The sequence below is a fragment of the Lepus europaeus genome, chromosome 4 (genome assembly GCF_033115175.1).
Source record: "Lepus europaeus isolate LE1 chromosome 4, mLepTim1.pri, whole genome shotgun sequence".
In the NCBI taxonomy this organism is placed as follows: Eukaryota; Metazoa; Chordata; class Mammalia; order Lagomorpha; family Leporidae; genus Lepus; species Lepus europaeus.
Window position 1 is genome coordinate 104,039,506 of NC_084830.1, and position 22,070 is coordinate 104,061,575.

A 22,070-nucleotide genomic window follows, 5' to 3' on the forward strand; every position below is an offset into this window, starting at 1 on the left:
TGAAAGCAGGGGCCCATTAGGAGACCGCTACAGGTCACCAGGAACAACCGGGGCCGCAGTGACCAGTGCGTGCCCCTCTAGGACTGGGGGTCGCGGAGGGGCGTGGGTTCAAGAGAGAATGTCTGTAAAGCGGGAGGAGCGTCGGCGCCGGGCGCTCACCACGATGCGTGCGCTGCGCGTGGGGCTGGGCTCCGAGCTCCGAGCTCCGGGGACCGCGCGAGGCCGAGCTGAGGACGCCCTCCAGCTTCGTCTGCTCCGGTTGTCCGCGGCAAACGCAGCTGCACGGTCACTCCTCGTCCCTCTCATTCCTCCTCACCCCGACGCCCCCATACCGACCCTCTGGCAACCCCAATTGGGGAGCACTAGCGCCCCATTTTCCCCAGGACACGGCTAACGTCCAGCGGCGCCTGGCTTCGAAGGCCGCTCTCCCCTGCCGGCGGGAGGCGCAGGGGGCGGGGCGAGGCGTGGGCGGAGCGAGGTCCTCCCGACGCGGCGTCCCGCAGTCAGGCCCCGCCCCACTCAAGGAGAAGGGGCGGGCAGCGCCGTGTGCTCAGAGCCAGACGGGGCTTCGTGATTGGACAAGGCGGAAAGCTTGGGTGGGGCTCTCCCCCGGCGGAGCGACCGCCTGTGGGTGTGGACACGCGGAGGGCGTGGTCTCCCACTCCGCCCCCTTCCACGGCCTCATAGCGGGCGGCGTCCTCGGGGGCGGGGCCAGAACGCGGTCTGCCGATCCGATTCCAGCGCGGCTCCTAGGAGCCCGCCGCGGAGCAGCTCCCCGGCGGGGCAGAGCAGGTACCGGCGGCCGCGCGGGGCTTTTGGGCTGAACCAGGCTGGGACCGGGGGCCTGCTGAAGACTACGGAGCGCACTAGGGGTCTTGGCCAGCGCTGGGCCTGCTCCCGCGGGTTCGGCCCCTGCCTCCGCCCCCGCCCCCGCCTTCCTGCGGCGAAGCCCGCTTGTGGCGGGGCCGGTTGGCGCCTGCGCCGCTGCATGGTGTCTGGGATGAGGGCTGGAGGGAAACTGAGTCACGGCAGGGCGGGCACAGTCCTGTGCGGGAGGCATCAGCGTGGCTCTCCTTCCTGGCCACGCTTTGAGGTCCCCACTGCTCTCCGCTGGAGACTCGTCCCACTCCTGCCCCCAACCGCTCAGAGCGCCCAAGGGGTCCCGCCCCAGCTCCCAAAAGCCCCGACCTGCCCTGGAATGGCCAGGACGCGCTCCAGGCGCCTCGCGCAGTACCCCTCCCCCTCGCGCGGAGCCCCCGTGGCTCCCTCCACTGCTCTCCGCGCAGTATCAGCTTACACGCCTTATATAGTCCGAGCAGGCTGCAGCCGCGGCCTGCCTGCCGGGACCTGGGGGCGGGGGAGCCGAGAGCCGGCCCCTGACTCACCCCGCCGCCCGAGGCTCCAGGCTGGCTCGGGGGGAAGCCGTGCCAAATTAGTCCCACCCGTGGATGCCGAGAACTTTAAGCCTGGGAAAGGTTCACCCTCCCAGGCCCTGGGCGGGGGGCTGCCCTTGTCTGTTTTTTTTTGGAAGTGAGGTCTGCTAGCCGGCCTCACAGCCTAGCCTGGCCAGATAACATGCCCACCCGGGCCTGGGGTGCGCTCAGCGTCTGTGTTGCCTGCTTGGCACCTGTTCAAGGCTAGTGTCCGTAGCTGGGGCACTCACTTTCCCATTTCTCCTCTCAGGAGCCGACACCATGGACTCCTTCAAAGTACTGCTAGAGGGTCCAGCACCATGGGGCTTCCGGCTGCAAGGAGGCAAGGACTTCAATGTGCCCCTCTCCATCTCCCGGGTAAGCCTAATTGGGAGAGGGACTCCGAATGGCGGCGGTGGGGTGGGGGGTTGTCTTTGATTGCTCAGGTCTCCAGGGGGAATCTAAGCAGAAGGCCCAGGTGTCAGCAGGCCAGGAGGTGTCTGTCCAGGTCCAGAAAAGTGGTGGCTGCCTGCTCCCAGGACCCCCGCCTAGGTAGACAGGGGAGTGGAGCCCCCAGACTCCCATAGCTGTGCACCGTACCTGATGCCACTTCCTGAGCCTCTGCGGCCACCTCTGGGGGCCAAGCAGAAGGGAGAAGGCTCATTGGTGTGGGAGGTAGATTGATGAATTCAGCAAGGATCTAAACTTGAGAACAGTGCTCAGGAGCCTGGCCCCAGGCAGAGCACACTGTGGAATCTTACTGCCGCCTCACTGCCACCCAGGGGATGGCAGCTGCCATCCTGTTTGTCCAAAGGAGGGATCTTGGAATGGTGGAGGGCTTGTCCATGGCAAAGCAGAGATTTGAAACCGGGCAAGGACGGCCTGCGGGTTTTGCAGGTCCCCAAGCCAATGAGAGGACCTGCGTCTCCATCCAACTGGTCCCGGTTTAGGATGTAGTGGCCTTTGACCCTGAGCGTAGGTGTGGTGAGGCTAGGCTGTAGGGCTGGGACTCAGATTCCTGAGAGCCTGCCCTGGTGGGGTGGAGCTGGTGGCTGGCTCCTCCCCATGGCAGGGGGATTGCCTTATAAGCCCAAGAATGCAGCCCCAGGCTGGGATGGCCAACAGTGGCTGGAGTCTACCTAGCTGAAAAGGGCTGGCCTATGCCTGGACCTCCGAGCCCCCTCCCCTGGTGGCCAGGCTGTGACTCCTGGTTTGAGACCCAGAAAAGAAACCGCCCACCCAGAGCAGTGAGGCCAGCACTTGGGCCAGTGTCTGTCTGTCTGTCTCTCTCTCTCTCTGGCCTGGGGGTCAGGAGGGGCGGGGACTTCCTGCCCCTACATCCGCCAGTGCAGGGAGGCCCACCCAGCCGCCTGGTGGGCAGACAGCTGTTGGCAGGAAGCCCAGGGCAAGCCCAGCCTGAGGGGCCCGAGTGCTGTCCAGGCACCAGGCAGTCTGAGAGAGGCCCAGGGCAGAGTCTTCGTGGCAGTTTGGCCTGGTGGCCAGGGCAGGCAGTGTTCTGCCCCCGGTATCTTTCTGCAGAGTTCTGGGGCAGGCGGGTCCCTTACACACACACACACACACACACACTCCACTCTGAAACCTACCCTGCATCCCCCTCCCTGGGAAAATGCCACCCCATGTGGCTGGGAGACTTGGTCAGGACTGGTTTCCGCCTCACCTCTTTGCTGATAAGAGTGATCTTTCAGATGTGGCCTGCCGGGGGCACTGTGGGCCCAGGCTCCCCTGTCTGCCACCCCAGCCCAGGGGTGGGGCCAGCAGCTAAGCCCAGCCTTGGAGTTGGACCCAGGTCCTGGTGGTGGGTGGATAGAAGTGGTCTTTTTCAGTGCTGGGCCAGCCCCCTCCTCTCCTGACCCCAGAATGAAGGGAGGTGGGAGGGGCAAGGGCTGGCTGTGGGCCCAGGCCTGGGAGATGAGGTAACGTCTGAGACTGCTGGGGGGAGGGGTTGGACTGCCCAGTGGAGCCCTTGGGCTGACTCACGCCCCCTCCCCTGTGTCCAGCCCCCTGGCTTTTCTCCTCCTTGTCTCTCTGGCCTTGCCCTGCCCCTGGCCTGAGCTGCTCCCTGCTTTTTTTTTTTTTTTTTTTTGCCAGCTGCCTTCCCAATCTCTTCTGCTTCCACTCCCCCCACTCCCATTCACCACCCGCCACCCCCTCAAACTTCCTGTCTTCCCAGTCCCAGGAAGGAAGTGGTCCCTGACCCTCATTCCAGGCCAGCTGATTCTGGCCTACTCCAAGGCCCCCGCCACGCACTCACCCGCACCTCCCAATGTGGGGAGGGAGTGGCCGGGCCAGGTTCTACTGACTCACTGGTGACCGGGAGTAAGTCACTTCCCCTCGAGGGCATCACTTCCTCATCCCCTTGTCAGAGACCCGACTGAACCAAAGGTGGATGGACATACAGGAGCCAGACCCCAAAGCCAGCCGCCCATGAGGGAGTCCTTCCAGGTGGACTGACCCCTCAGTACTCCCCCATTCAGCAGAGATAGCCTAGAGTGGTGGAGTCTTAGGGGTAGGGTCACTTCCTGTCTCTGCCTCTTATCAGCTGGGTGACTTGAGGCAAATTGCTTAACCTCTCTGTTTTCCCATGTGTAAACTGTATAATCGCAGACTCCTCCCCAAGCTTGTGGGAGAGTTCAGTATCTATGGCAATGCCAGGTGCTCATTAAATGCAGGCTGCTGTCCTTGCTGGTTGGTCCTTGGCCAGTGAAGAAGGGACTGCCCAGGGCTGTCACACTTGTAACCGCACGCAAGCATGGATTCAAGCAGCAAGTCCAGCTCTCCCTCCTCATCCCAGTCTCTGCCCTCTCTCTAGAGCAGCCCCACCCCAGGAGCTTTTGGGGCCCCCTGCGGGCTCAGACCCATGGGCAGCCGGGGCCACCCTTGCTGTGTTGTGGGGTAGAGCTACAGGGCTTGGAGGGCCCCGTGGGGTCTGTCAGAGTCAGGTCTATCAGTGGCCTTGGAAATACTCACCCTAGTTCCTTAAAGCTGTTAGTGCCCCCCCCCCCCGCCCTCTAGGCGGGGGCCAGGTGCTTCCCCCACAGCTGAGACTTTCATCAGGGGGGCCGGCCACCTCCCTGGAGGCTTCAGCTCGTGCTGGTGGGATCGGGCCTCCCAGCCTGCTGGCATCCCCTGGTTTGCCGCAGGAACCAGGAGTTCCCACAGGGCTGTAGTGGCAGTGGAGGCCTAGGGGTAATGCCCATTGATGGCCCAAGAAGCCCAGGTCAGGCACTCCGGCCCTCGGGTCCCCAGTCCCCACGGGTGGTCGCAGGACTGGGAGTTGGGAGGTGTCAGGGGGTAGGGACACAGTGGCGCAAAGACGGGCGGCTGTAGCCGAGAGGCTTGGGTTTCAGCCTGAGGTGGTCTGCCGATGTCTAGCAGGTTCTGGACCGAGGGGCAGGCCATGTGAGCAGGGGGCTGGAGAAGCTCCCTGGGCCTCCCGCAGCTCTCACTTCCGGCGACCAAGGACGGTCGGGCCGACGACCACCGGCCTCAGCCTGGGTCTCCGGGCTCTGACCCCTGCTCCCGCCCCACAGCTCACTCCTGGCGGCAAAGCAGCGCAGGCGGGCGTGGCTGTGGGTGACTGGGTGCTGAGCATCGACGGCGAGAACGCGGGCGGCCTCACGCACATCGAAGCCCAGAACAAGATCCGCGCTTGCGGGGAGCGCCTCAGCCTGGGCCTCAGCAGGTGTGCGGGCGTTGCTGGCCAGGCCAGCGGGCGGCAGCGGGTGCTGTCTGGGCCGCCCATCCGCCCGCCATCACCGCTTTCCCTTCTCCTCCAGGGCTCAGCCGGCACAGAGCAAACCGCAGAAGGTGGGCGGCGGCCTGGGGACGTCTGGGCGTGGCGGGGGGAGGGGCCTGGTGGCTGGGTCGCCTGGGCTGACCCGTCCACCCCGTTGCAACCTCGGCACCCCGTCCTTGTGTGGGAGCAGGGGGCAGACACCAGAACCTGGGAGGGCAGGGGCTGGGGGACGGGGAGTTGGGCCCAGGGCTGCCGCACGGTCCGGCCCCACGCATGTGTGCCTGTCTGTCCGCCTGCCTATGCTGCACCCGCGCGTTGCTCTGGGTTCTTCCCCCAGCCATGGGGGCTGACGTCATCACTTCCCAGTGGACCCCCTTGAAACCCGAGTGACCCCCCTCTCGGTGGCCACCCTCCAGATATGTGGGGACGGGGCTGGAGCTGCGCTGTGTTCTCCAGGGGGGCGCCCCGCTCCCACCCATGTCCCCCATCCCCGCCCGCCCTGCCCTGCCCGGCTCTGTCTCCGCCCAGGCCCTGGCCCCTGCCGCGGATCCCCCGCGGTACACCTTTGCACCCAGCGCCTCCCTCAACAAGACGGCCCGGCCCTTTGGGGCGCCCCCGCCCGCTGACAGCGCCCCGCAGCAGAATGGGTACGTCGGCCCCGCCTGCGCGCCCGCCCACCCACGCCTGCCGGCGGCCGCACACCTGCCCGCTGCGCGCTGCCGCTCCTGCACTGCGCGCTCCAGCCAGGCCGGAACCGTGCTGCAGCGACCCCTGGTGGCCGGGGCGGGGCTGCAGGCACCAGGCCCCTCCCAAGGGTGCGGCCGCTGCCCCTGCCCAGGCACTGCCCTCCTGGGGGGCTCTGGACGCGGCAGTGTGCCCTTCCCCATGCCGGCCGCCTGGGGTTGGGGGTGGTGTTGGGCCAGCTGAGCCCCACTCGATGCCGCCTTGCCCAGGCTGTTCTGACCCCTCCCCATCTTTCTTCCTCCCCCTGTGTCTGTCTCTTGGTTCCTTTATCTGTCCATCTGTCTATTTCCTTCACAGGTGCAGACCCCTGACAAGTCAGTGAGCCCCCTCTGCCTGTCCCTCTCTTCCTTCCTTCCGGCACTCTGGGTGGTAGCCCCTCCCCACCCTGACTGCCCCCTGCCCTTTCGCCCACCCCGCCCCACAGCCACTCCCCCCATCCTCCCTCTCCCCCACTCTCCCCCCACCGAACCCCCCCTTCCTCGGGAGGGGCTGCCCCCACCACGCCCACGTCATGAAGTTCTGAGCCACCCCCTCCCCACAGACAGCCGCTCAGGCCGCTGGTCCCGGACGCCAGCAAACAGCGGCTGATGGAGGACACGGAAGACTGGCGGCCACGGCCCGGGACAGGCCAGTCGCGCTCCTTCCGCATCCTTGCCCAGCTCACGGGCACCGAGTTCAGTAAGTGCCAGTCCAGGGCAGGGCGGCTTTCTCGTGGCCCCAGCCCAGGGCTCTAAGCTGGAGGGGGGTGTGACCCTGTGCTGCTCTCGGTCACTGCCTGCCTCTGCCCTCTCAGTGCAAGACCCGGATGAGGAACACCTGAAGAAGTCGAGGTAAAAGGACAGGCGCCAGCCCTGCCCCTTCCACTGTGGCCACCAAGCTGCACCTGCCCCTGGCGCCCCCCCCCCCACACCTGATGCTGCATTCTCCCTCCTTCCTCTGTCCTCGCTGCCGCCTGCCGCCTGTCCTTCCTTCCACTCCCTTCTTTTCTCTCTGTCCCCCAGGGAAAAGTATGTCCTGGAGCTGCAGAGCCCACGCTACACCCGTCTCCGGGATTGGCACCACCAGCGCTCTGCCCACGTGCTCAACGTGCAGTCGTAGCCTGGCCCTCTCTGGCCGGCTGCCCTCTCCACCTCTCTCTCCTCTCTCTCTCTCCCTCCTGCCCAGGGCACCCCCTTGGTGCCTCCAGCTTTGCCTGCCTCTCCCATCCCTCTCCTGCCGCTGGCCTGGCCCCGGCAGCCCGGCCGGCATAGGTCTGGCTCCGTCTGACACTGCCTTCCCTCTTTGCCCTGCAGCCCTGCTGTCTGTCAGGTCTGTGCTGCCCTGGGCGTGGAAATAAACGTTCTCAGCCCTGCTTCCTCTGCCTCTGACTTCCATCTTTGTGGGGCTGGTGTGCACGGGGGTGTGGGGGGCGTGGGACGGTTCAGACTCAGTGTGGGCCCTGCCATCAGAGCTGGCTCTTGGGGCTGAGGGGAAGTGGGAGCCCTGCTCTGCCTCCCCGCCCTGGACCACAGACCAGCTGGCTGGAACCTGGCTGGGAGACGTGCCCCTCCCAGCCCTGCCCCAGAGGGACCTGGAGTCCAGCCCAGCAGCTCTCACGCACCCAGGCATCTCCCGTGGAGCCAGCAGGACCCGGGGTGGGGGTGGGGCCATGACAGGAGCTTTGGCTAGGCGGGGCTTTGAATGGCAGATCTTACAGCCAGGTGCCCAGGACAGAAATCCCTGCCCCAGCCTCAACTACACCCCAGGAACCCTGGCCTGGTGAGAGAGAATGGGCTTGGGCCCGGGGAAGGGTGGGTAGCCCCTGGGGTTGTGGGGGTGGTGGGCTCTTCTCACCTGCCCCAGGCTTCACCCCCTGTCCTAAGGGGTCTCTGGGCACCTCCTTGGAGCCACTCTCCTCGGCCTTGGCAGGCCCTACCACCCCCAGCGCTACCAGCCGCCCACCCTGGGCCGTGGACCCTGCATTTGCTGAGCGCTACGCCCCGGACAAAACAAGCACGGTGCTGACCCGGCACAGCCAACCAGCCACGCCCACGCCTCTGCAGAACCGCACCTCCATCGTGCAGGCCGCTGCCGGAGGGGGCACCGGAGGGGGCGGTGGCAGCAATGGCAAGACTCCTGTGTGCCACCAGTGCCACAAGGTCATCCGGTGGGTGACCCTGTTCCTCTCCTGCCTTGACCTTTCCTGTCCCAAAGCCTGATCCTGGCCCAGCTGCCCACTCTTCTGGCTTCAGCAGCCACGGGAGCAAGATAAGATTCTAGTTCCCAGGGGGAGTGGGGAAGGGACCTGTCCTGGCTCCTCAGGTTCTCAATCCCGCAGTCCATATCCCCCCCACACACCTCATGGCATCAGCCACTAGCCAGCTGCGTCTGGGGACGTGACCGCGGGTGCCAGTGTGGTCCCAAAGCTCACTGCTGTCCTGGCAGAGAAGGGCCAGGGAGGCAGCCACCTGTCTCTCCTTCCTGCCCATTCAGTGGCGGCTCACCTCTGCTCTCAGAGCACATGGCCGGTCAGTGTACCAGATTCTAGAACCTTCCTTCTTCTCAGCCCTGGCCTGCTCTTGACTCCCATCAGCTCGTAGGCAGAGATTCCGCAAAGCACTTTGCCTTTCAAACATGTTTATTTGGGACCAGCGGACCAAGGCGGGCAGGCAGGCCAGACAAGGTGGGCATGGGGGTGTCTGCCCAGGTTATTGCCTGGCCCTCCGGGCTTCCTGCTCCTAGGGCACCAGCTCCTCAGGGTGGTCTCATTAGGCTCAGGTCATCAGCCTGCACCCAGGCCTCTTCTGTCATCAGTCAGCACAGGGCAGCCACAGAGCTGGCCCCTTCATGCTTCGTCCCACCTTGCCGTGGGACCTGGGGCGGGCCACTTCCCGTGCCTGTCTTTGCTGTCCTAGTTGTGAAATGGGGAAAATGAGGTTTGCTACCTGGTGCTTCCAGTGGGTGACCAGTAAGCCCGTGGGGTGCGTTCTCGTCCCACACTGCCTCTCACTGCCCTGCCCTCCCCCTCAGAGGCCGCTACCTGGTGGCGCTGGGCCACGCGTACCACCCCGAGGAGTTTGTGTGCAGCCAGTGTGGGAAGGTCCTGGAAGAGGGCGGCTTCTTCGAGGAGAAGGGTGCTATCTTCTGCCCGCCGTGCTACGACGTGCGCTATGCTCCCAGCTGTGCCAAGTGCAAGAAGAAGATCACGGGCGTGAGTGGGGCTGGTGGGCGGGCAGGGGTGGGCTAGGAAGGAAAGCAAGTGCTAGACCTGTTGGTGTGGAAAAACGGTGAGCAGCCGGAGCCTCTGTGAGCCCTTTGGCTTCTTAACGGCCTAAGAAGTGGCCACCCTTGACATTAGCTAGAATCTTCTTAACAAATGACCAAAATCCTCCTGGCTCAGACAAATCCCTGCAAAGCCCAAGGCGCCGGCTTCAGACCCAGCTGAATCTGGACACCAATGTCAGAGGACTCTGTCCCTTGTTTTCATCTGCGTTTGCTTCCTCTCCTGGAAGGCAGCAAAGATGGTGCCACAGTGTCCCCATGGGTGACGCCACCCCAGCTTAATTAGCACCACAGACTGAAAGACAGCATCTCTGTCCCAGGCGCTGTATCAGAAGTCCCAGAGCTGGTGCTCATTGGCTTGGCTTGGGTCACATGACCATCCCTGAACCAAGCCCTGGGACTCTGATTGGCCGGGCCTGGGTTATGCCCATCCCTGGAGCTGAGGGTGAACCCCAGATAGAGCACAAGGGAGGAGTGGGTCCCTAAAATCAAGCCAGAACATGACCTAGGAAGAGCCGGACAGGCTGGAAGCTGCTGTGGGGAGCAGCTGGGTTGCATTTGGCTGCGGTAGCAGAGGACTCCACTGCCGAGACTTGGACGGGGTTATTAGCTCAGAGAGGAGAATCCCAGGGAGGCCTCTAGGAACCTGTTTTCCCCGCCTTTTTGTCTGAAATCCTTAGAATGTAGAGAGCTTTGTTTCAAGTCGATCATTCTAGCAGCTCAAGGTCGAGACCGACATTCTTATCTCAGGCAGGAAGTGGGGAAAGCAACTGGTGTTCCTTTAATGAGGTATTGCCTTTGGAAGAAAAACTGGAGTCTGGAGCTATTACCCTAGGACTCCTGGGCGAGCCTCCACCCTCAGGAATGGAGGAAGGCAGAAGGGAAGGGGTTTGTGAAAGGTTTCTTTTATCATTATCTTTTTTAAGATCATCTATTAGAGAATCTTTCATCCACTGGTGTAACTCCTCAAAGGGCCACAAGAGCCAGGGCCCATGCCAGGCAGGAGCCAGGAGCTCCATCCTGGTCTCCCACATGGGTGGCAGGGGCCCAAGCACTTGAGCCATCGTCCAACACCTTCCCAAGTGCATTAGCAGGGAGCTGGAATGGAAGGAGGAGCAGCCAGGACTCAAACCGGCACTCATGTGGTGTACCAGCATCGCAGGTGGTGGCTTAGCCCACTGTGCTGTAACGAGGGCCCCTGTGAAAGGTGTTAGAGGCTGATCCATAGCACCTGCTCCTCTAGTGCACGACTGGGAGATAACTAAGGGGCTTTATCTGCACAGGACTGGTGAGTAGCAATGCCAGCAACGCAGGGCTCAAACACCGGTGATCCAAGATCCTTTTCCTCCTGTGAAGGCTAACAGAGCTCAGCCTGTCCCAGCTTCAGACTTGGACTTGGACTTGGACAGGTGCACATCAACAGCTGACCTGGCTGGGCCCCTTGCTCAGATCACATGGACAAGACAGAGTGCGCACGAGGGGAGGGGTGGCAAGCAGAGGGCAGGTGCGTTGTTCTTGTACACGCATGGAAACGGAGGCCTGGGGAGGGTGGTAGCTGCCCCAGACAGCTCAGGTAACAGTGTGGCGGGGAGGGAGCCAGGGGCAGCCCATGCCTGAGACCCCCCCACCATGGGCTCTCTCTGCCTTCCACTTCCTCCTTTCTGATCCGACAGGGAAAGCTGCCAGGGAGTTCTGTGATGGGGATAATCTTGTTAGTGAGGTTACCTTGACCACGAAGAATAGGAAACTCAAAACAATAGCAGCTTATTTCTCAACTGAAAAATCCAGAAGGGGATGGCCTAGCACGGGTGAGGCAGACCCAGGCTCCTGGATCCCCTTGCTTGGCCGTTCTTGGCCTGTTTCCTTACCATTCAGAGTCCAAGGTGGCTCCTGAGCCCCAGCCAAAGTGTCTACTTTGGAGCCAGTGGGATGTTGGGAGGGGAAGAAGGGACTGGCCCATGGTCCATCTGTCTCCGTCCCACTGGTCAGAGTTAAGTCATATAACCCCACTGCAGAGGAGGCTGAGGACCATGGCGGACCATGGCCCAGCCATGGCCCAGCCAAAAAAGATAATAAATAAAAAAATCAGAGTTCCCCCAGCAGGCAGGAAGAGAATGGACATTGTTGTAGCCGATGTCGTCATAATAGCAGGTCCCTTGGTGAGGGCGCTTGCTCTGTGTGGGCATCCTGCTTCAGCATCCCATGGGAACCCAGAAAGTTTGGTGACAAATGAGGGCATTTTGCCCAAGTTCACAGTCATTTTCCTGCCAGCCTAGGCCTCACTCCGCGGAACTGTTCCAGAGAGATGGGCAGGTTCCCAGGACCTTTCTCGAGCTGGGCATCTGGGTTTGCTTCCCCAGGTCAAGGCCATGCTGTAGGCTGACCACTCCTGCCCTCTGCCAGCCTTGCATACAACACCAGAGGGACCCAAGTGCCTGGCTGCCTCCTGGGTCCTGGGGTGCGCCTTGGTGGCCAAGCCAGAGCTTCTGACAGCCCCTAGAGGGCTCCCACCTCACCTTGCTGGGGGCAGGAATCACCACCAGCTGCTCCAGTAGGGGCTTTCATGGCCCATCAGGTCCTGGGAACCTTCTGTGCCCACCTGCATCCAGCGCTCAGAGCTGCACCTGCTCTCAGAGCGCTGAGATGCAGCGTGGTGGGAGCAACACAGGGGAAGCCAATTGTTTCAGCGGAGGTGGAGGAGAGCTGGGGGGTTTTAGAAGAGATCTGGCACAGTCATCCGAGGACCCCCGTGAACTCAGGTGTGGTCATTCGCTCCAGCCCCCCATTCGTCCACATGGGCCTCTCCGTTTCGCCAGTGAGCTCTGGTCTGTCTACTGCAGGGCCTTTGCATATGACTGATCTGACACTCAGATATCAGAAACACTCATCCCTGGCACCGGCACTCCCTGCCAGGCCAGGGCTCTGCACTCTGCTCACTGCACCCCAGTCCTTAATTCAGGTCTAAGTCCCCCGAGGCTGAGGGTAGGGCTGCCTGCACACACAAGGTGATCAGCAAACACTTGAACAAGTAGATGGGCGTGGCCTTTAAGTGGAATGTACCTGGCCAAGGATCCCAGGAGGAGTAGCCTGTGTGTGTGTGTCTGTCTGACAAGGCGACCCCTGGGAAGGGTGTGGGGGGAGGCGAGGGAGCAGGCAATGGGCTGATGTCAGAGGTGCCATGTGCAGCTTCCTCCGGGGCAGGGTGGAAGTGGGGACTACTGGGTCCTGAGTCGGGGCAATAGGGGTGGCAGAGGCAGAGACAAGGATCCCCGGCAGGAGGGGAAGTGGACATGGACAACAGGCCTACAGGTGCTTGATAACCAGGAGAAAGCTGCTTGCCCGCCCCGGCATCACCCCAGCTGCAGCTGCCTCTCCCAGCAACTTGCAGCCCAAGTTCCCTCACTTTGATCCTCCCTGGTCCCGTCTGCCCCCTTGAGAAAGGGAAGACCAGGCAATTGAAGAGCCAGCCAGATGCAGCACGAAACCCCTTTCTGCCATCATTGTTGCTGTGTGAACTGTGGTGAGGCATCCTCCTGGGCGAGCGAGACGCGATACGCTAGAGGGCGCACGCGAGCTAAGCAGGAGCTTGGTGCCACCTCGCTCAGGTCGTGCTTGGCTGCACTGGGTCTTTTCTCATCAGTGGCCAACATTGAAAACCCCCTGATTGGTCTTTAACAAATAGATTTCACCAGAGCCCTTCCTGGCATTCCTGAGTGAGCCAGCAGCACCGCCCTTAGAGACAGGGCAGGTGTGCCCCATGACAGAGCCCCACCTGGCCCTGGCAGCCACTGGAGCTGTGACCCCTGGCTTCAAACACAGGGCCCTTCCCACTGGGGTGCGCCTTGGTGGCCTGCAAAGCTGGGATGGGGCTCCCAGTTCACAAAGGAAGCAACCAGGTGGGAAGCAAGGGTAAGGCAGTTGGCCACATCTCCCGGTTGAGAAGCAAGGTCCGGCCAAAGCCACAGCTCTCACACTGCCCACCCTGCCTCCTCCTGCTCCAGCTCTGATGCTGCTGGCCCTGGCTGGCGAGGGCAGGGAGGGTCCCGGAGATACGGAGCCCCACAAGCCTCTGCTTCCTCCAGCTTTAGTTGACCCCTAAACCCTTGGTGCTGAGCTCGCACTGAGCAGTAGGTACTGCAGGCACAGAGCTGTTACCAAAACAGTCGGGGCTTCCTCCCTCTGAGCCTTCAGATCCAGGAGGTAGGAGGGGAGAGGGGAGAGTCAGCAGGAGACACTAAGTAAGGGATGTGGCAGGAAGTTGGCACCGTGAGTGCTAGGGGGAAGGAGAGAGCAGAATAAGAATTCCTGGGGCTGCAGCGTGAGAGGCGAGTGGGCATTAACTGGAGTGCACCTTGTGGAGAAGGTGACATTGGAGCAGAAACGTAGAGGTGAGGGGTGAGCCTTGAGCTACCTGGAGCACAGCCCAGCACGGGTGCCTGGTACATCAGTGATCTGGCCAGAGGCCAGCATGGCAGAATCAACAGGCGAGCAGGAGGGAGGGAGGGAGCAGCCTCCAGCCCCTGCTGGAGACTTGGCTTTTGTTCAGACAGATTGGAAGCACTGCAGAGTTGGGGGATTTTCTGGGGGGGGGGGGGGGGGGAGTGGCCTGTCCTGTCTTGAGCTGCTGGGGCTCACCATGGGATGAGAATTGTCTGAGAGACCACGGTCTGAGCACAGGGGCCACTTTTACTTAGCTGGAGGTGGTCGGTGGGCCTTTGCATCTTGCAGCACGGGGCTGTGAGAAGCAGCCAGGATCTGGGTGTGCCTTGGGGTTGGAGTAGGAGAAGGAGAAGGGGGTTCGGCTTGAGCAGGTGGAAGGGTCCAGTTGCTGTCAGCAGCTGTAGGAGGGGTGAGTCTGGGGGAGTTTTGGACATTTCATGTCTGCCAGATGCAGTGGACGTCCATGTGGAGACCTTAGGGTTGGACTTGGAGGTGTGCATGCAATACTTTGAGAAGGAAGAGGCATGCCGGGGAGGAGCTGAGAGCCCCCTGAGTGACCGTGGCCCCCTTGCAGGAGATCATGCATGCCCTGAAGATGACCTGGCACGTGCACTGCTTCACCTGCACCGCCTGCAAGACGCCCATTCGGAACAGGGCCTTCTACATGGAGGAAGGGGCGCCCTACTGCGAGCGAGGTGTGGGGCTGGCCCTGTGAGGGGAAGGGGGGACGAGACACGGGGCAGGCACACACCCAGGCCCTGGCCTCCTCGCCTCTGTCCTCAGATTATGAGAAGATGTTTGGCACCAAGTGCCGTGGCTGTGACTTCAAGATCGACGCCGGGGACCGCTTCCTGGAGGCCCTAGGCTTCAGCTGGCACGACACCTGCTTTGTGTGTGCGGTGAGAGCCCACCCCTGCCTCAGCCCCACTCTCACTCCCCTCCCCACCTCCACCTCCCCACTGCGGGCCCAGTGAGAGGCTGGGCAGCCCCTGCCGCTGCTCCCGCTCCACTGACCGCGGCTCTGCTGGCGCAGATATGTCAGATCAACCTGGAAGGGAAGACCTTCTACTCCAAGAAGGACAAGCCCCTGTGCAAGAGCCACGCCTTCTCTCACGTGTGAGCCCTCCTGCCCACGTCCACCTCTGTCCCACTCGGCCCAAGGCGTCTGGAGTCATCGCCTGGCGTTTCGGGGTAGGGCTGGCAGTGGCTGCCCCAAAGCCCAACTCCTAGCCTGAGCCTGGGGTTCCAGAGCCTGGGGACCCTGTTCCATCCCCTCACCTCCCCCCACACACTCCCTCCACCACAGTCACCGCTGCTGGCCACACCAGCCCCTGTTCACCTCCACTGCCACAATAAACCTGTGTCCAGCTGCAGCTCTGCCCTTTGCCTGGCGCCGGATGGGAGTGGTGGGACTTGACGCGTACAGAGGATTGGAGGTTCCGATAGTTTTCCAGTCTGGCCATCTTGGCGGCCCTTGGGACGAGAACAGCAGAGGGAAGAGGTCCAGGGAGGGACCGACTGGCCATAGATGTGATGCAGCTGCTGGCCTGGCCTGGCATGAAGTTTGGAGAAGAGGGACTGGGGCTGGGGTACAACGAGCAGCAGAGGAAGGCCCCTAGGTGCATCCGGCAACCGCCTTCACCACGCTTGAGAACCGGGATGGGAGAGGGTGGGGCCGAAGAGCACAGCCCCCAGGTCCTGGGAGGCCACACGTCCAGGCAGGGAAGCTGGGTCAGACAGCAGTGGTGTTGGAGAGGCAGGGCCTGAGGGCAGTGAGCATGATGGACAGCGGGGAAAGGCGGGAAAGGTTGGAGCAGTGGCTGCAGAGGTCAGGGGCGAGGGCACGGCCTGGCAGAGGTGGATCCGGGCAGAAGGCCCGCACTTGGCCAGCGCCTGGGCGTACCAGGTATTGCTCACGGCGTCTCACATGGTTGTCATGGCAACCCCTTTGCAGTTTCTCAGTTTTTCAACCTGGACATTCTTGGCAAAACAAGAGAGAGAGAGAAACAAGAGATCTCCCATCTGCTGGTTCACTCCTCAAATGCCTGCAAACAGCTGGGGCTGGGCCAGGCTGAAGCCAGGAACCAGGAGCTCCATCTGGGTCTCTCGAAAGACTGGCAGGGGCCCAAGCATCTGAGCCATCACCTGCTGCCTCCCAGGATGCATTAGCAAGATGCTAGATTGGAAGCAGGGTAGTTGGTTCAGGATGTGGGCACCTCAAGGGGACACTTAACCTGCTGCACCAGCAGTCCCCGCCCCGAAGTTACTGTTTAATTGTTTCTTAGTGGGAAGCATGCGAGCAAAGTTTAATAAACAGGAAGAGTGAAGAGCACACCTGACACACCAGGCGGGCATCTCCGTAACGAGCTGAGAGCCGAAGTTACTCATCTTTAGGGTGCGACTCCGGCTGGGAGGAGACCTGACTAGTTTTGCAGAGCGGCCAGGCCTGAAGCTGCGGGCATTGTGCTAGGACTGACAGGCACCGGGCACTATTCCCCAGCCAGTGCCTTGCTGGGAAATGCTACTTCAGCCTGGCACCTCGAGGACTGGACATTTTGGTGGTGACCCTGCTGTCCTTGGGCCCCTCCTGTTTCCCACTGATGCCCTGTTATCCTTGAAGGACTGCCATCTCTTCTGCCCAGGGCCCATTCTAGGAGGCCAGGACTACCCGGCACACTCGTGGTCAGCTGTCCTTTGCGGGGGTCCCTGGCATGGGGGCCTTTGGCATGGTCCCTGGCATGGGGGCCTTTAAGAGAAGAGCAGGGTCTCCATTGCGTCCTCCCTTGGCCCCCTGGGGAATAAGCAGAATATTCTGCTAGGGGTTTTCCTCTCTTGCCTGATGGGAGAACGCTGCCTGGCATGTGGCCAGATGCCCAATACGTGGATGAGGTGCCTATGGGATACTGAGGGGGCACATCCAGGAAGCAGCAGAGGGATCAAGTCTGGATTCACTGATTTGCGACTGCATCTGGGACAGGCTCAGGACAACCAATACGACGAGGGTTGTAAGTGGTGCCCGGCGGGGCCCGGGAGTAGAGCAGATGGGTCTGGCTTCCTTTCAATCTAGACATCCATCCGCGGCATAGTCAACACATGGTACCTTTCATTCCACAAGCAAATGCACTCCCCCCCCACTTCTCTTGAACCGTGAAGCCCTCTCAGTCCACCCTCAGTTTCCATGGCTACAAGCTCACAAGAGCACAGGGGCGGCCGAGGCGGCGTGGCCTGAACCATGCCGCGTGGGAAGGCAGGGCAGCGTGGCGGGTCTGCCCGCCCATCGGCAGCATCCAGAGGTTCAGATTTTTATGTGAGAGCTTGGTTTTTAACATTGGTAGCTGCACTCCTTTAAAAAAAAAAAAGATTTATTTATTTATTTGAAAGGCAGAGTTACAGAGAGGCAGAGAGGTCTTCCATCCGATGGTTCACTCCCCAGATGGCCGCAACAGCCAGCGCTGCAACGATCAGGAGCCAGGAGCTTCTTCCTGGTCTCCCGTTTGGGTGCAGGGGTCCAAGGACTTGGACCATCCCCTACTGCTTTCCCAGGCCATAGCAGAGAGCCGGATCAGAAGTGGAGCAGCCAGGACTCAATCCAGTGCCCATATGGGACACTGGCACTGCAGGTGGCAGCTTTACCCACTACGCCACAGCACCAGCCCCTACACTCCATTTTTAAAAATCCCATTAATAATAGGCACAGACCAAATCCAGTGAGAGACGGCCAAGGCCTCAGCATAGAGAAGGGACCAGAGACCCAGGCCCAGCCTCCCAGTGCTGGGCAGAGACCGCCAGCAGGCAAGCAGCCAGAAATGGAGAATGGCAGCCTCCAGGGAGCGCCGGGCAGGGAAGCCGGGCAGGGCGAGAGTGCTTCGAGAAGCTGCCAGCAGTGTCACCCAGGCAGATAAGGCCAAGGAATCCCCGTGGTGTTGCATAACAAGGTGACAGTTGCCAGATCAGTTTATCGGAGAGCTGGGGCGGCTGCCAGGGTTAAAGAGACAAGGGAGGGAGGGGTGAGGAAGTGGACTGAGAGGGTGCAGACAGCTCTTTTAAGAGGTTTGGCTGGGGTGGGCTGGGAGGAGGTCACAGTCAGCAGCTGGGCAGAGGGCGGAGGGCTGGTGGCTGAAGATGGGAGGGGTTGAGGTGTCCCCAGAGTAGGGAGGGCAGTAGGGGACTATGACCTGAGTCTTAGGAAGGCAGAGCAAATACTGGTTATTTCTCCGGGGGCCGCCCCCTCTATACTGGAAACAAAACAACTGCCTGTGTGTCATTTGCACATCACTATACCTCTGAGAGAGTTTTGTTTGTTTGTTTGTTTGTTTTTTTAAGATTTATGTTATTTATTGAAAAGACAGAGTGGCAGAGACAGATAGACACAGAGAGATGCTCCATCCACTGGTTCACTCTCCAAATGGCCACAACAGCCAGGACTGGGCCAGGCCAAAGCCAGGATCTGGGGGCTCCATCTGAGTCTCCCATGTAGGTAGCAGGGGCCCAAGCACTTGGGCCATCCTCCACTGGTTTCCCAGGTGCGTTAGCAGGGAGCTCGAATCAGGAGTGCATGGGACTCAAAGCAGCACTCTGATATGAGATGTGGGCATCCCGAGCGGTGGCTTAACCTGCTGCACCACAAGCCCGCCCCGAGACATGCTGCTAAAGGCACGTTCCAAATGATGGAACTGAGGCTCAGGAGGTAAGACTGATCTGTGCAGGGGCCAGCATTGCAGCACAGTGGGTTAAGCCATACCACCTGCAACTCCAGCATCCCACATGGGCACTGGCTGCTCCACTTCCAACCTAGGTCCCGGCTAATGCACCTGGGAAAGCAGCAGGAGATGGCCCAAGTCCCTGGGCCTCTGCCACTCACGTGGGAGATCTGGCTGGAGTTCCAGGCTCCTGGCTTCAGTCTGGCCCAGCCCTAGTTGTTGCAGCTGTTTGGGGAGTGAACCAGTGGATGGAAGATTCCTTCTCTCTCTCTCTCTCAACTCTGCCTTTATATATATATATATATATATATATATATATATATATATATATATATATTTAAAGATTTATTTTATTTACTTGAAAGAATTACACAGAGAGAGGAGAGGCAGAGAGAGAGAGAGAGAGGTCTTCCATCCACTGGTTCACTCTCCCAATTGGCCACAACAGCCAGAGCTGTGCTGATCTGAAGCCAGGAGCCAGGAGCTTCTTCCAGGTCTCCCACACAGGTGCAGGGGCCCAAGGACTTGGGCCATCTTCTACTGCTTTCCCAGGCCATAGCAGAGAGAGAGCTGGATTGGAAGTGGAGCAGTTTGGACTCGAATTGGCACCCTTATGGGATGCCAACACTGCAGGCGGCAGCTTTACCTACTACGCCACAGTACCAGCCCCAAATATTTTTTAGAAAAATGATCTATACAAAGCCACCCAGCAGAAATGGCCTGGGTCTGCTTCTCCAAGGAACAAAGGCCATAAGAGCGGACTCCGGCCCACGGGTTAAGACATCTGCATCCCACCTTGGAGGACCTGGGTTTGATTCCCAGCTCCTCTTCTGACCCCAGCTTCCTGCTAATGCAGACCCTAGGAGGCAGCATCGATGGCTCAAGTACTTGGGTTCCTGCCACCCATGTGGGAGACCTGGATTGCATTTCTGTCTCCTGCCTTCAGCCGTGGTCTTGTTCCAGCTGCTGTCTGTCTGTGTCTCTCCTTCCCCTCCCTGGTTCTGCCTCTCAAGTGTATAAATCAAAGTTAAAGAAAAAAGAAAATGGGCCAAGGCATTCCTCACCAAACCAGCCAGCCCGTTGCGTGCCCACCACCATCCGTTGCTACCGCGGAGCTGCAAAGATCGCAGTGTTCCAAAGCTGGGTGCGGGTGGAGGCCACGGGGACTGGGAAGTGAATGTCTTTGTGCCAGGCAGGGGAGCCCATTAGCACCCTCGGAGAGTGCAGTGTCCCCAGCCGAGGGGGCAGAGCCTGTGGCAGGGGGCTGAGTGGGCAACCAAAGAGGCAGCAGGCAAAGGAGGGACGTTCCCAGCTCCAAGCAGCTGGAGCTCACTGGGAGTCAGCAGGGAGAGAGGCGGTGAAGGGCGAGGGACTGTTGCACCAGAACTGATGATTCTGTCACTGCCTCCTTAGTACGGGGCCCCACATGGCCTCGGTACGCGCATAAGGCACACACCCTCCTAGCCCAGGCTGAAGCCCTGGGCTAAAGGGCCTGGCCACAGGTCATCCCAGGAGAAGCACACGGACCGAGGACTTGGGCTGGGGTTGGCTCCAAGCCAAAGCCACCCCTGAGAAGGGAGGAAGGGCCCCTCCGCAGATGGGGCCTGATCGGGAGGGGGCCGGGGGCAGCGGCCGGGGTTCTGGAGTCACAGTGGGGCATGGAGCCTGCCAGCACACAGGGTCGCTTCATAAGTGTCCTCCCTCAGGACTTGGACAGTAGCAGGTGGACTCAGGTTCCACCCATGTCCTGTCACAATGACCATTACTTGAGGCCATCGCCTGTGACACCCATATCCCAAATGGGAATGCCAGTTCCAGTCCTGGCTGGCTGCCGCTAGCTCCCTGCTTAGTGCTCCTGGGAAGACAGAAGACGGCACAAATACCTAGGTCCCTGTCATTCATATGGGAGCCCTGGATGGAGTTCCTGGGTCTTGGCTCAATCCAGCCATTGCAGCTATTCAGGGAGTGATCCAGCAGATGGAAGATTGTGTGTGTGTGTGTGTGTGTATGTGTTCATTACCACTACCTGGGGACCAGGCAGATTCCAAAGGACTGTTGCTGCCATTCAAACCAGTTTAAGCGAAACCCCAGATGATGGAACTGAAATGGCGAATGGCTTCAGACATGGCTGGCACCAGGAACCCAAGGACATCGCAGACAGTGGCATACTCCCCATCTCTCGTTCTGCTGTTCTCAGCACTGGCCTTGTTCTCAGAAGAGGAGCCCCAGAGGCAGCCTCCAGCCACCCCAGGCTCCAGCAAAAATCCCCTGGGCCAATGCCATGGGATTGACTTAGCTCACACGTCCACCCTAAAACCACAACAGGGTCGGAGCCACCAGGTTTGGATCCTGTAGCAGAACAACAGCAGGAAGCTGGGGGTGGGGGTGGGGTGGGAGCTGGGATGCTGAGCAGGCAAACCACAGGTGTCCCTCCACCCCTGTCCTGGCCCCCCTGAGAACTACTTATCACCGAGCTCCAGGCTGGACCCGGCCTCTAAATGTAGAAATAGGGGTGCTGAAGTGACACAGCTTCCCATCTGCCTTGGTGCCTCCATGCAGGGTGATGCCCCTCCCTGAGCCTCGTTCCCCTCTGCCAAATGGTGATGACAACCAGCCGGGCCACCCACTGTGCACACCCTTTCGGGACACTTTTTTTTTTTTAATATTTATTTATTTATTTATTTGAAAGGCGGCATTACAGAGGCAGTGGCAGAGAGAGAGAGTGTGTGAGGTCTTCTATCCACTGCTTCACTCCCCAAATAGCCACAATGACCAGAGCTGTGCTGATCCAAAGCCAGGAGCCTGGAGCTTCCTCCAGGTCTCCCATGGGGGTGCAGGGGCCCAAAGACCTGGACCATCTTATGCTGCTTTCCCAGGCCATAGCAGGGAACTGGACTGGAAGTGGAGCAGCTGGGACTTGCACCAGCGCCCACGCGGGGTGCTGGGACTGCAGGCGGCAGCCCCTGAGCCCCTTGGGATACCTTTTAAAAAATCCTTAAACCGACCCTGTGAGGTGGGTTCCCTTACTGTCTGCCCCATATCAGAGCTGATGCTGAGTGAGGCTAAGGTCTCATTGTCAGCAAAGCTGGCAGTGCTGCACCAGGGCCGCAGCAGAGCCAGCCCTGGGGCCCAGGGCTCCTGCCCTGGGGAAGCGCTGGGTGCTGTGCAGCGAGGAGGGGCCCCTTGGGAAGGTGTGCTTGGGAGGCTCCTGCAGAGCAGGGGGAGGCCAGCGAAGGCTCCACCAGCCAGCTCTTGCCGCCCTCACCTTAACACCTTTTCTGAGAGTGTGAGGGGGTGCACAGAACAGGAAGTGGGGGTGGAGGGTGGGGTGGGGCTTCTCCTCCCAAGCCTCCCTGCTGTAGCAGTTACCCTTTGCCCCAGGTTCTCAAAAGGAAACGCAGAGGAGGGAGGTGTTTCTGCCAAGGTCACCCAGCCACGGACCTTTCTCCGCTTTTCCATGCTGGGGGCCCAGGAGCCCCGGGCTGGGGCTCGCAGCAGCGTGTAGGGCAGGCAGCGCAGTCCTGGGGGAGGCAGAGATTGGCATGTCAGCACATTGAAGGGTGATTATGGCTGGGGAGTGGCAGACATCAGGGCTGGGGGGAGGCCCTCCAGGGAGGCAGCCACCTGCCACCTTGCACCCAGAGCCTGGATGTGTGAGTGTGTATGGGTCGGGGCGAGGGGGAGGGCAGCCAGTGGCCAACAGGAAGCGGTTCTCAAAGGCTAAGTGACAAGTGGCTCCCATTCCCACTGCTCAAG

The 22,070-nt window shown here is 60.8% G+C and overlaps 1 protein-coding gene across 4 annotated transcripts; it reads left to right on the plus strand.

Annotated features, from left to right (window-relative positions):
* The first annotated feature begins 712 nt into the window (after positions 1-712).
* Positions 713-14,987, plus strand: PDLIM7 (PDZ and LIM domain 7). Of its 4 annotated transcripts, none has more exons than XM_062188621.1 (13): positions 713-792; positions 1,684-1,790; positions 4,964-5,115; positions 5,210-5,240; positions 5,698-5,816; positions 6,455-6,591; positions 6,707-6,743; positions 7,610-7,671; positions 7,822-8,059; positions 8,923-9,103; positions 14,189-14,309; positions 14,398-14,513; positions 14,648-14,987. In XM_062188621.1, the coding sequence occupies exons 2-13, from the start codon at positions 1,695-1,697 to the stop codon at positions 14,732-14,734; spliced, it is 1,377 nt and encodes a 458-aa protein (XP_062044605.1). In that variant the 5' UTR covers positions 713-792; positions 1,684-1,694; the 3' UTR covers positions 14,735-14,987. The 4 variants fall into 4 exon arrangements, with proteins under 4 accessions (XP_062044605.1, XP_062044606.1, XP_062044603.1 ...); XM_062188619.1 differs by lacking the exon at positions 713-792 and adding an exon at positions 1,366-1,475; XM_062188620.1 differs by lacking the exons at positions 713-792; positions 5,698-5,816 and adding exons at positions 1,366-1,475; positions 6,211-6,227.
* Positions 14,988-22,070: the final 7,083 nt, after the last annotated feature.